The 12,971-nt window shown below is 40.4% G+C and overlaps 1 protein-coding gene across 1 annotated transcript in view; it reads left to right on the forward strand.

The window, feature by feature from the left end:
- supt3h (SPT3 homolog, SAGA and STAGA complex component) overlaps window positions 1-12,971 on the forward strand; it is a 114,299-nt gene that overhangs the window by 76,326 nt on the left and 25,002 nt on the right. The window contains exons 5-8 of the mRNA XM_017721411.2: window positions 1,097-1,190; window positions 3,777-3,913; window positions 9,941-10,016; window positions 12,448-12,560. Coding sequence (XP_017576900.1) covers window positions 1,097-1,190; window positions 3,777-3,913; window positions 9,941-10,016; window positions 12,448-12,560 — 420 coding nt within the window. The remainder of the gene's footprint in view (window positions 1-1,096; window positions 1,191-3,776; window positions 3,914-9,940; window positions 10,017-12,447; window positions 12,561-12,971) is intronic.

The raw sequence follows: 12,971 nt of genomic DNA on the forward strand, positions 1-12,971 counted from the left end.
TGGGTGCTGCATTGGCCTGACTGTAGTTCAGACCTGTCACCCACTGAAAACATATGTCTTGGTAAGCTTAAAATACAATAACAAAGGTCCCATACAGCTGCACGGCATGATGGCTTGTATAACAGATAAATGTCAAAACACTACGCTTTCCAAACTAGATCGGTTTATATCCTCAATGCCTTAACAATTATTAAATACTGTTAAAGGAAAGATGATGTTGCACAGATGTTAGCATGCTTCTGTCCCGACTTTTTTGGAATGTGTTGCAGGCATCAAATCTGAAATGACCTTTTATGTACCAAAACACTGAAGTGCTTAAGGTAAAACATCAAATGTTTTTTTGTAGTATTTTACATTTAATACACACCAAATAGAATTTACTAATTAGCTTCATTTTCATTATCATATTTAACTTGATATAAAGGGCCCATCTTTGCATAAAAATGATTTTACACTTTGTTGCTCCAAACTAGTTTTAAAAACACTTATTTTAAATCTTTTGGACCTAAGTTGGTTTAAACATCTCAAAGTGCTGACATCAAGACAAGGTCTGGAGTTTGGCATTATTCTCAAATCGTCAGTTGTCCTTTCATTTTGCCCACTTTTTATAATGAGAAGTCATTCCGTAATTCTGTTTAATATGTCAAAACAAAATTCTACTGTTTAAATGTGTGTTTGGATGTGAAATGGTGCACCATAATAGGAACCAAGGGTCGCAATGACTGCATTACAAATATAGACTTTTTACTATCTAAAGCAACCAGTGAACTTAAGCATGTCTTCTGAGTTTCAAAAATTAGTTTGAAATGTCTTTTACAGCTAAACTTTATATCAAAACTATCATAAAATAATGTCTTGTTGTAATTTAATGTCATAAGGTAACTTATAAACATTAAACGCTTCAGGTGTCTGGTTCCTATCACCACCACTGGGAATAATTCAAATTCAACCACTCTGAATTACTTTTGAAAAATCTGTGAAATTCCTATTGAAGTTATGCAAAACTGCTCCCAAACTTTTGTTTGACAGTGTTTTTGTCTTAGATCAACTTTTTTCTCAGCCTCATACTTTTATTCTTTTCTTTTATCTCCTTTAGAAGAAATTGCGAAGACTCCTCAAGTATATTCAGTTTCGAGACTACAAGTCCAAATTAATGAAAACTGCAGACGATGAAGACCCACTGGACTCAGGTACAGTATAATCATAAATTGTTTCTAATTTGCACATTAAAATCCTGAATATCCTTCAGTTTCACTCTCATCGTTAATGACATTCTCCCAACATGAAGATGTTTTAAGAGCTTTTCCTGTGCGCGAGCTGAATTATACCATTCAGTCAGTGCTTTAAATGATGAAGGTGCACATAATGACTGGAGTCAGCCAAGGTAATTTTGTATGCCACAGTCAATCAGTAAGAGTCATTACTAGAATGCAGGCGGAAGCTTTGGCATGTCTCTGCTTTGCATAGCGTTCCACCACTCCTCAGCTAGTTTTCTATCAGTATCATAGTGTAGTAAGAACGAGAGAGGAAAACCATCCGCAGTGGACTCTGCAGTCTCGTCTGCTGTCATGATGAGTATCATTAGGATCTTTGCTCCTCATCTGGCCTGTAACTTGAGAGAGGGAATAACGTTAAATGTGGCGTTCAGAGCGAGCAGTCCGCGCAGTCGATTGAGAAGGAGTCTGCATGTCTGTGCGCATGGATTCAGGACTTTTTTCCTTTTCCATGAGAAGCCTGATGGGCTGCTCTGTTTAATGTTTTGCTCCGCAGCGTTTGTTTTGCGCTCAAATTGGCTCTGAAAGTTTTGACGTTTCCCCAAATGACCCTCCTGCTGTCAGGAAAACTGGATTTGGAAATACGTTCTTTTACCATTGCTTTTGTCTGAGCATTTCCCATAAAGCGCCAGGAGAGTATAGACTTTTTGTTAAGTAGGTTCTGGTGCACCCCCCCCCCCCCCCCCCCCCCCCCCAATTGCAAGGCCCGCGGGAAGCGCTGTGGCCACTGCCGCTTTCTCTGCTGTGGTGTGAGTGGTGGCATTGTTAAGGACGCAGCAGAAGTGTGGCTGAAGGCCGCCATGCTGGCTCTGACCACAGTGTCTTCAATCTGACCCTTACAGTAATTCCTCAAGCACTTAGAGTGTGGAAACCACTGCGAGGGCCCTAGAGCTTTAAACGCTGAATTGAAGCCGCAGTCTATCCAGTGCGCTAGCCTTGACCCCTAAAATACAGCATAGCTGCAGGTAGAAAGCTACTGCTCGTCTTCTGTTCCTCTTTTCTTTTTCCGTCCAAGAGCAGCAGGACTGCCTGTTTTGGGGGATTCACATGCGGATTCACAACAGCAGGATGCGATTACAGCACTATTAAAAGATTATAGCTGGTCATGGCTGGCTATTTAACCTTCAGCATATGCTTGAATCATTTAAGATAGCCTCTCAGGAAGATCCTTGACATTTTTTATTTTTAACTATGCACGGTGTTTAACATGAAGCAAACTAAAATGTCTAAAACGTTTCATGTGGATTTATCGCTTCGGTCATTTAAGATTGGCCCATTCATTTCCTTTACACGGTTGTAGCGCCAATTTAAAATGCCATTCGTCTTCAGTGCTGAATTTTGTGGGCCATTGTTAGTGGATCAAAGATGATGTCTGTTATTTCCACGTGTTTATTTTGTTAGATTTGAATTCTCTGTTTCATCACTGCAGATTAGCTTTGTTTACCACTCACCCAAACCAAGATTTTCCAAGCTCTTTTATTCCTGTAAACACGCCACTGCATCAAATAGCGAATTTAGAATACATTAAAGCCAAAAATATAGAACTAATTACGTGCATCAGTATAGTTGTATCATTTGAAAGAGAGTTTATACAAAGTGGCATTTTTTAACGTTTTGATTGAATTGCCCGTTTACATAGGAAGTCCACAATTACAGTTCTGTTGGAGGCTAAGCTGTGCCAGCGTCAAGGAACTGGAGCCCCATAAAAGTGCTGTTATTAAGGTGTCATGAGTTCTGTCTCCCTGATTAAACATTTTCTAAAGCTATTTATGTCATGTCAACCAGACATTACTTCACAAAGATGCATTTGATCACTGTGTTTCCTCTCATTTTATTAACATTTTCCTCCATTGCGTTTTTACCAGCACGGCGCTTTTGGGGATTTAATCAACGGCAGTTCTCCACATTTTGTCAAGTGAAAAGCAGTTTGTCATGATGGGACGTGCATGTGACTTTGCCCGCTGAATTAAAGCCAGGAAGTGAGCAATCTCTGGAAAGAAACATAATAATATTAAAATCCAACTCGTCATGTATTATTTACAGTACTTTTTGTTTATTCCAAAAAAGACGATATTTTAATGGCCTTGAACCTTCACTTCTCATTTCCCTTCTCATGATTGGCAGTGTGTAGCACCTTGCGGCTCTCTCAAGACAGATTAAACCTCTAATAGGGAAAAAAAGGACTGTTTGGTCAGTGATGGAGTGATGTAATAGAAGTGGAGGAGTGTTATGTGCTCTGGCAGTTGAAGTTGCTACTGTGTGTATGTGTAGGGCCAGGCAAGGCAATGTTGTGGACATAACTCTGGTACAGAAGGAAGAATAAATGGCAGGGGGTGAGTGGGCTACACCTTGGACCCATCCCATCACTGCTTAGGTGTAAACATGGCCTGCTGGCCTGCAGATGTGGGCAAGGGGAGAGTCAGCAAATGTGTGTCTGTGTGTGTGTGTCTGTGTGTGTGTCTGTGTGTGTGTGTGTGTGTGTGTGCACGTGCCAACTTCCAGACAAATACTCAAGCAGCAGTGTCAACAAAAGGCAGCGGCTGGCGCAGGACTTCCTGGGCTCCATCGACCAGACGGGGGAATTTTTGGCGCTGGTGGAAGATGAGGAGATGGATGAAGTGAAGCAGGAGAGGATAGAGGTGAGTGGGAGGGAGAATGCTGACCAGGCCTGAAACGTGCAGGCCCACATACAGTACCGGTCAAAAGTCTGGAATCACAATTCAAAAGTTTGGAAACAGTGTTTTAAATAAATAGTAAACTAGAAGGGTTTCAGACGAATGTAGACTAAAGATTCTAGTATGCTTGTCCAATGCAACTTTACATGTTTCAAAGAATTAATACATCATTGTGGTTTTACGATTAACTTTCATTCAAATTAAAACATTTAAATAACTTTTTTTCTTCTGTTTTCTTCTTTTGTGAAATTACCCTTTTATGTATTATGTTTTGTCCTGACAGAGACAATGTGCAGTACTGTTCAAAAGTTTGGAATCTCCATTCACAAGTTTAGAATTGTTGTTTTCAATATAAATTACTCCTCAGTTTGTTGAGCATACACATATAAAATAGTTCTAGCATGATGCTATAACTCTACAAATTTGTAGGTATTATTAGTAATTAGTGGGGATGGGTAATATTAATCTGAAATAAAATGATGAATAGAGCTGTAGATGACTCCTTAATGATGGAGAATGCTGTAGAACGTGGCGAATGAAGTTACACAAAAATGCACATCCAGAATGTATTTGGAAAGTGCTCAAAACTCCATGTAGACAACTCTTTAAGAAATGACAATAAATAGATTATTGCAATATATTAATCTTTTTTTGCTGTTCTGAAAAAATAAAGCACCTTAAAATACTTATTGATATCTAGGTTAAAGTATTCTTGTCTACTCTCTATAAATTATTGTTAAATAAAATAAAATAAAATAAAAATTATAAATTGGACAGGAGAGGACAGAGCTTTTGAATGGTGGTGTACATGCAAAAGTGCATTCATTCATTTATTCATTTTTTCCTTCATTTGTACATTGAGATGTACAATCCAGAAAGATGAACAGTAGTATGGATGCGTCTAAAATGGCAGAGAAATATACAAAGTATTGATAATGAAGTACCTGGCATTTCAAAAGTTGTAATCAAATTTAGAGACAACATCCATCCATCCATCCATTTTCTAAGCCGCTTCTCCGTCAGGGTCGTGGGGGGGTGCTGGAGCCTATCCCAGCAGTCTTCGGGCGGAAGGCAGGATACACCCTGGACAGGTCGCCAGTCCATCGCAGGACAGACAGACAGACAGACACAGACACTCACACATTCACACCTAGGGGCAATTTAGCATGTTCAATCAGCCTGACTGCATGTCTTTGGACTGTGGGAGGAAACCGGAGAACCCGGAGGAAACCCACGCAGACACGGGGAGAACATGCAAACTCCACACAGAGAGGACCCCGGTCACCCGGCCAGGGAATCGAACCCAGGCCCTCCTCGCTGTGAGGCGACAGCGTTACCCACCACGCCACCGTGCCGCCCCTAGATACAACATATATATTGCAAATAGATAATTACTGTATATTGTTTGTAATTTAATATTTTTATTCCAAAATACTTTAAATATTAAATAGAACATAAAAATATTTTGATGTTTTGTTTATATTACATTAATCTTATTTAATCTTAATCTTATCTTAATCAAGTTCTTATTGCATGTTAAATACATTATTAACATAACAAGTGATTCCAAACATTTGAACACTTCAGAACTGGGGGACCTGGATGGGGTGAGAATTATCATGTGGAGGGAGGGTGGGAAGGAGGGAGGAAGGGAGGGGTAGAGAGATTGATATTTCTTGCAGTGCGAGAGCGAGTACTGTGGGGTATCTGTGTGATTAGAACCCAGGGTTTCTCATTAGGGAATTGGATCTCACTTAAACACTGTGTTTAAACAAGTTAAATGCGCTCTCTGACCACAGGAGCACTTGATAGTCTGTCTGCACAGAAAAGGTAGTTAAAAATTTTCAGGTTCCAATGAAGACAAGCAGCCAGACCTCAAAGCCCCACCACTGAGGACCTTCTCTGTTTTCGTTTTGTTCTCGTCCACTAATAGACTTAGCATTTTAACAGATTTTCCAGTGCGATGCGAGAGCCATCGACTTTCCACTGTACAGAACCAGACATGCAAATGAGCCACTAAGTGAAACTGAGGAGGAAGAAGAAGAGAAAATTTAGCCTTGACTTGTCCACTGTCGTTATCATGGGAGCTTTTTCAGATGTAACTTAACAAAAGAAGTCAGTAGAACAAATACTAAGAATCTAAATGTAGGACACAGGCAGTACTGTAGTGATCTGGAAGCTCATATGCCAAGCCCTCAACATCTCGCCTTCCCCAGCTCTCGCTTGGCTCAGCACTATTCTAGAGGAAAAAGTAAGGGAGCGTTCTATAACATCCGTTTGTTCTGACTCTGCCAATTGAAATAAAGGCCCATGGCTGAAAGATGTAATTAACGGGCTGAAGCAGGAACCATGGACATGTTCCGAAAAAAAAAGCAGGGTGTGGGTGGGGGGTATCTCCGCAAGACTTTATATGTCCCGTTTCAATTAAAACCAAGCCCGAGTCATTCTGGACGTGGCCCAGAAAGCCTGCGGTTTCCCCCAAACTTTGTTCCTACTGAGCATTTTAATGGGTGTGTTTTAGCTATCAGGATGATCTTTTGGGGATAAGGAACCGTATCCTTCTGGGCCTCCCACTTTGCTGTACTCATGAAGCCCTGTGGAGCAGTTTTATGGCTTACCCACAGTGCACCGAGCCGCTTTATCTGGTGGCCCCTGTGCACAGCACAAGCTGCATTGGAAATCGCTAGAAGCTCGATTCCAGAAGCTCACCTTCACATCCATATAAAATCTAACAAGACAAAATGCTTACGTTTTTCTTTTGATGCAACAAGCTTATTTTGACTTCATCTATACGTTTGTTGCCCCAAACTTATTTACGTGGCTCTCTGCACTTCTCCACTACTCCCTGAGAATTTTTGAATGTAGTTTCTATTCACTGTAAATGACCCTTTTTCAAAGACCTTCTACTATATCCTCCATTTACTCTGCAAAGGTTTCTCAGTGATGTAAATATATTACAACACTTGTGTAAATACCATGGACATTATTTCAAGGGATTTCCAAACCCACAACTTATGGGTCAAACGCTTGGTGGATGTCCAGTCCTCTAAAAGCACATGTGTTCAGCCAGCACTGCCATGCATCAGGTCAGACAGGGTTATAATTTAGCTGCTCGCTCATTCTCCTGATCAGACTGCGATGGCCTCTCTTTTGTCAGTGGTGTGTGGATTGTATTTCCTCAGGCAGACCATCAATCTTCTCAAGGACCCTCTAAGATCTCTTGACAATCTGTTATTTTCTTGGCCACGTTCAGATGGGAATGCTTAAAAGTCTCTTTGTCATGTTGTGTGGGATCCGCATTGTTTTGGCCTTAATGTCATGATGACAGCGAGTCTCCAGAGAATTCTATTCTGGGACTCCAGGGAAACGTATTTTTCAAATTCTGCAAGAAGTTTTGAACACTGAAAAGCCAATGTGAGCTTTCTCATTTATACTTTCATGTGTTTGAACAAGCTTATTAGAACGTCCTTTTAACTCTCTGTGCATAATTGCCCAAGTTTTATATGTTGTTTCTGTTTTCTCAAAGAACAAAGAACAATGTGATTCACAATTCGTTTGCTTCTTTAATTATGGCACTTGTGATCTTAAAAGCTTTTCTTTGGAGTTTACCCATTATTGCATGTTTATTTTCTTTGTAAAATTACCTAGCCTCATAAAAGGGGGGGACTTTTGTCACAGTGATGTCAAGCTGTAATGGGTTTATGGAGTTGATTCCTTCCTTCCCTTGCTGTCTAGATAACTGTGGAGCTTTATGATATTATTCTGTGGTCTCCTCCAAGCTGTAAGTAGCATCATGTGCCTTATTCACTCTAAAACTGTTTTGGTAAGGCCCATTAAAAGCAGCCCAAGTGACTAACACCGGCAACATCCAGACTGCTTCTGAACTCATGAGCTGAACCTCTTAATGCTGAAGCAGTGCCTGAGTAACTCTCAAGCACCCATAGAGGCGTTTGATTATGTTGAGTGCTGAATGAAAAGTCCAGAAGACCTTAAAGCTACTTCTTATTGCTACTAATAGACCACCCCAGGCTGGCCCCTCACACACAGAAAACGAGATTTAATTTTTTTTTTGTTTTTGTTTTTTAAGTCACACATTGACTTTTGCTAGGTGTCCAAAATATATTTTGGGTCTTGGCCTATAGAAGTCTCAGGGCTACCAATATTACAAATTGAGATTCTCTTTATCCAGACCACACTGGCACAAAATGAAAGAGCAGCCTGGCCAAATCAAATATTTGTGAATGTCCAATCATATAGCAGCGTTTCAGTTGTGGGTATAATCTGGCTATTAGCAGGTGGGTCAAAGTTTTGATTTAATCAATGGCTAAACATAGTATTCAAATGTAAAATCCCCCTGCCGCGCTTTTCAGTCAATAAGCCACAGTCATAACATTTCTCCTGTCTCTGGCTGACTGCTTGACAAGAGTTATTTAAGTTCAGTGGCTCCAGTCTCGTATCACTCTCGGCCCAATTTGGAGCCGAACGCAGACACCAAGGCTGCTGTGAATTCCCCCTCTGCACTGCAAACGAGCCTTCCGCTCGCCTCTTAACGACACTAATAGAAATCACAGTTCCAGCGCTGTGCGGCAGGCAGGGCGAGCGCCGGCGCTCAGCATCATTAATATGTATTTTCAAAGATGGAATTTCCAACGACTGCCAGCTAACTAAATAAAAAGGCTCCGGTTGGTTTGGGTGGGCTGAAAGTGATCTCGGCCGCCCCGCTTCGGGCACCGTGCCCCGAGCCGGGATGTCAGCGCGTCCCGAGTCTGCGATGCCTCCCTCAGACCAGCCTGGAGACCCAGTGCTCTGTGGAAGTATTAAAAAAAAAAAAAAACATTAGCACACAGTTTGGAAGAGAGGGGGAAAAAGCTATAAACCATATAAGCCCTTTTTTACAGCGCACACCCAGCTAGAAAGCTCAAATTGACTGTTTTGTGAATGGATGAAATTGGTCCAGGATGAGGAAATGTCTAATTACAGGTTCTGACCTGCAACTTAACACATTCGGCTGTAAAGCTAAAGTGAAACCTGTTTGGGTGCTATTAAGAGGGTTCACTGCAGCTCAGTGCTCTCTTAAGTGCGATGTAGACAGTAGACCTCTTGTCAGGATACTCCGCTTTGCCACGTGTCTAAAAGGCAAAATAGAGACTCTCTGGTGCTGTATATTTAGGGAGTTTGATAGGACTCTCAAAGCATTGCCTCAGTGCAAGCATTGCCTCATGCTTTCTCATAACCACAGCATCCCACCTGATTCCTCCAGATACCACAGCAGGCTGATGGAAGACATTATTATAGGACTAAGAGAGATGCTCTGAATGAGTCTATTGTGTTGTCTGAGCTCACTCCATTGGCTACTCGGATGCAAGCCACATTGTTCATCCTTATGTCAGGCAGTTAAGCGCTGTTGACGTGCATGAGGGTTGCGTCTACCAGGTGATCAGACCTGTACCATAATATTATGTGTAGATAACTCTTCGCTCTTGGAAGATTATGTGTCTGAACATGACAAGGGGTGGTGTTAAGTGTGAACTCAGCAGTGTTGACCATGCTTTTATTGCCTTGTAAAATAAAATGGTCTTACTTTCTTTATCGTTGTTGAATAAGAGATGCTATTGAGACGTGTTGATCATTTAAGACGCTCTTTAATCTAGCCTGCACAATGCCCTCAGTACACATTCCACAATGACTGCGACTGGCAGTGGAGATTCCCTGAATTCTCGGCAGTAGTTGCACGTGCACACTCTTTGCTCCAGGTGCAGAGCAGTGTTGAGTTTTACAACATGACATTATGTAATTAGCCACAGGTCACTCTCGCATTTACTGGAGCTGTGTAAAGTGCTCTGCCATGATGCTGTGAAATGCTACACGTCAGTGAATCTGTGAGCATAAATCAGCTTGATAGAACAATACTGGAAACATAACCCATCATTTAAACATTGAGTCATCTAACAGTGCAATATGTATGTGTATCTTTTCTCTCTTTATCTGCAGAGGCTTGAAAAACAGACAAGAAACATGGACTTAGCACAGTATAGTGATTTCTGTGAGAGTCGACAGCTCAGCTTTTGTAAGTATTCCCCCACTGTATTTCATCTTTCTTTCAGCTCTTATCTTCCAGTTAAAACCCTAAAATACACAGGTTTTCCCACTATTTACATATAGCTTAACACTGCCATGATAGTATAAATTATTATCATTATTATTTATAATAACAATATAAATGTTATACACAGAAAGCAGATATTCAACACGTTTAAAAAAAAAAAGCAAAACATAATAAATATAATAATCATCTCATTGTTATAATAGCAGCATTTAGTGTGTCCACACTTTGCCTTTATCACAGCTTCTGTTCTTTTCAGGAGACTTTCAGTTTTTAAAAGAAATCTGCAGCAATAAAGTTCAGTCTTAGAAGCTTAGACCTAAATGTAATATATTTTTAGTGTTTAGTCTGTGGATGTTTTTTTCTGACCTCCTTATTGCCTTTGAGTGCTTTTTCTGCTTCTCATGCTCCAAGTAATCACAAACGCATTCAGCGTTGGATTCAGCGTTGGATTCAGCGTTGGATTCAGCGTTGGATTCAGCGTTGGATTCAGTGTTGGATTCAGTGTTGAGGTCTGGACTTGCACATCCTTTCAGACCCATAGTGTTGAGTTGATTTTTCACAACAGACAGAAACACCTTATGATGTTCAAATATATTTTCCTTTGACCTTCCCCTTCCTAATGCAAGTGGTTTATCTTGTATCTAATATCCTCAGTAATATCTTCTGAAAAAAATATCAATTTGTACTTCATGGCTGTAAATAAATAAAAGAAAATAAATCAAGGGTGACTTTTGCACGGTACAGTATATTGATATTTTTAGGTCGGGGGAAGACGTCACATTTAAAAGTATCCTTTTAAGAGACTTTGATGTTGGGTAAAATGGGCAGTTGCGCAGTGGTCAAGGAGGTCTCAATGGGCAATTGTCCATCAGTAATGAAAATAACTACTCAGCATTACTTTAATAAATTTCCAGTAGACTTTGATGCAGTTGCCCTCCTGTGTGTGGTGTTCATTGTGGGGCTGTGTGTTTGGAGCACTGCAAGGTTTAAGAGCATGGCTGTGGGATGTGAACACACTGCCACTGGTTTGTGAAGGCCACATTCCAGCACTAATAACATGTTGACTGGCTTCAGGCTTTACCAATAACCAATCTCTCCACACTGGCGCTGGCCTGTGCAACCCCGCACTCCTCGCCTCAAAACCAGCGCGAAATATCTTAACACAAGCACCGGGTCCGGCCTACGTCTAGTTCTTAAATCAAGGTTCAAAACAAACCAACTTACTGTCTAGGATACTCAAAGGAAAAGTATACCACATCCACTTCAAATAACACCCACACTGCACCTGCATTAGCTCACATTTAGTGCAAGTTATTCTTAATAATCAACAAATATAGCTGGTAGAGAGAGCTTTGTCTCAGCTAAAAGTGCTTTATTGGTCTCTCACAATAAAAGGTACGACACTGTCACTGGGGCAGTACCCTTATCATCACTGTGGTGGTACCCTCAGGGATACATCTCAGTACCTTTAGTCATAGAAGATAACTGTACCAGAATCCACTGAAATATGTTCCAAGCTGTACTGACTCCACACACCCCGTCTCATTCCCAGGCTTTTTATTAAATGGTTCCGTTTTAAAACATTAGTTTAGATACAAATATCTACTTTTCCACTGGGGAATACTTATTTAAGGTACACAATTGGACCTTAAAACCACTGCTGTACATTTGAGGAAATGTTTACACTGTTTGTACCTTGATGAATGAATCACTTACCTGCATGGTACCTTTATTTCAGAAAAAGAATGAGTGCAATACCACACTCTAATTGTGTCTTGTCATATCTCCCTGTTGGCTAGCAGAGTAGTTTGAACATGGTGGGCTACTTTTAGATGCTTATCTTAAGTGAAGTGCTTCAATTAAAAAAAGCTCATTTTAAAGAAAGCGCTTGGGATCGTTATTGATATCGGCCAGTGCTCTCTGGCTTTCAGTGTTGGTATCAGAAAAGAAAATGATGTAGATTATGGTTAATATTTGATTTTTTAGTTTGTAACAGGAACCATCTAATAAAACCTGTAGTCTGTACTGTAGCTATAGTGTCCAGCTTGTGTGTTCAAGAACTGAGATTAAACCTACATTAAAAATCATAATCCTTTCATTAGTATTATGAACTCATTTATATTTTATTATTTAGTGATACATTCCTGATCGGATATTGAAATCATATTACATGTGCTTTGAGCAATCACTGTAAACTCATTAGAGCAAATCCTCAGTCTAGAAGCCCTGTTGCACATCCTCACCCAATGCTGAGAGCATGCAAGCATCTCAAAGGTATCAAAAGATTCTCCTTTTTTGCAGACTGATGTCTTTGTACCTTCTGATATGACACAATAAACTACATCATGTTCATCATGTTTAATGCTATTTCTATTCTAAATCTCTCATTAAGCCAAAAAGGCCTCTAAATTTCGAGAGTGGCTGGACTGCAGCAGCCTGGATGTGAAGCCCAATGCTATCGCAATGGAGATCCTGTCATATTTAGCCTATGAGACAGTTGCCCAGGTAAGATGCATGTTGACTACCTGTTTGCAATATTTCAACCAAAGGGAGAGTGAAGAATGTAATGGACCTGTCAAAGAGAGGCTGATGTACTAGGCCTTCGCTCTTAATGTCGTCACTGGCAAAATAAACTGGAGCATGAAATAACATCACTATAGGCCACTCAAGTTTCCTAGAGAAACTAAAAATGATAAACTGTTTCGTTTATAGGAAATAGTTCTGACATGCTCTAACTGGCATCTCCTTTTTCATTGTAATAAACACGGAAAGTCAACACGAAATGAGACCCAATAATAGCTCCTGAAAATAACCCAAGAGTCAGCTAAGGCCGATATATCTTGTGGTGTTCTGATAGTGTTATATAAAGTTTCAGTTACTGGATAGAAATTTCAGTCATTTCTGGAACATCATTAC

The sequence above is a fragment of the Pygocentrus nattereri genome, chromosome 10 (assembly GCF_015220715.1).
Source record: "Pygocentrus nattereri isolate fPygNat1 chromosome 10, fPygNat1.pri, whole genome shotgun sequence".
Taxonomy (NCBI): Eukaryota; Metazoa; Chordata; class Actinopteri; order Characiformes; family Serrasalmidae; genus Pygocentrus; species Pygocentrus nattereri.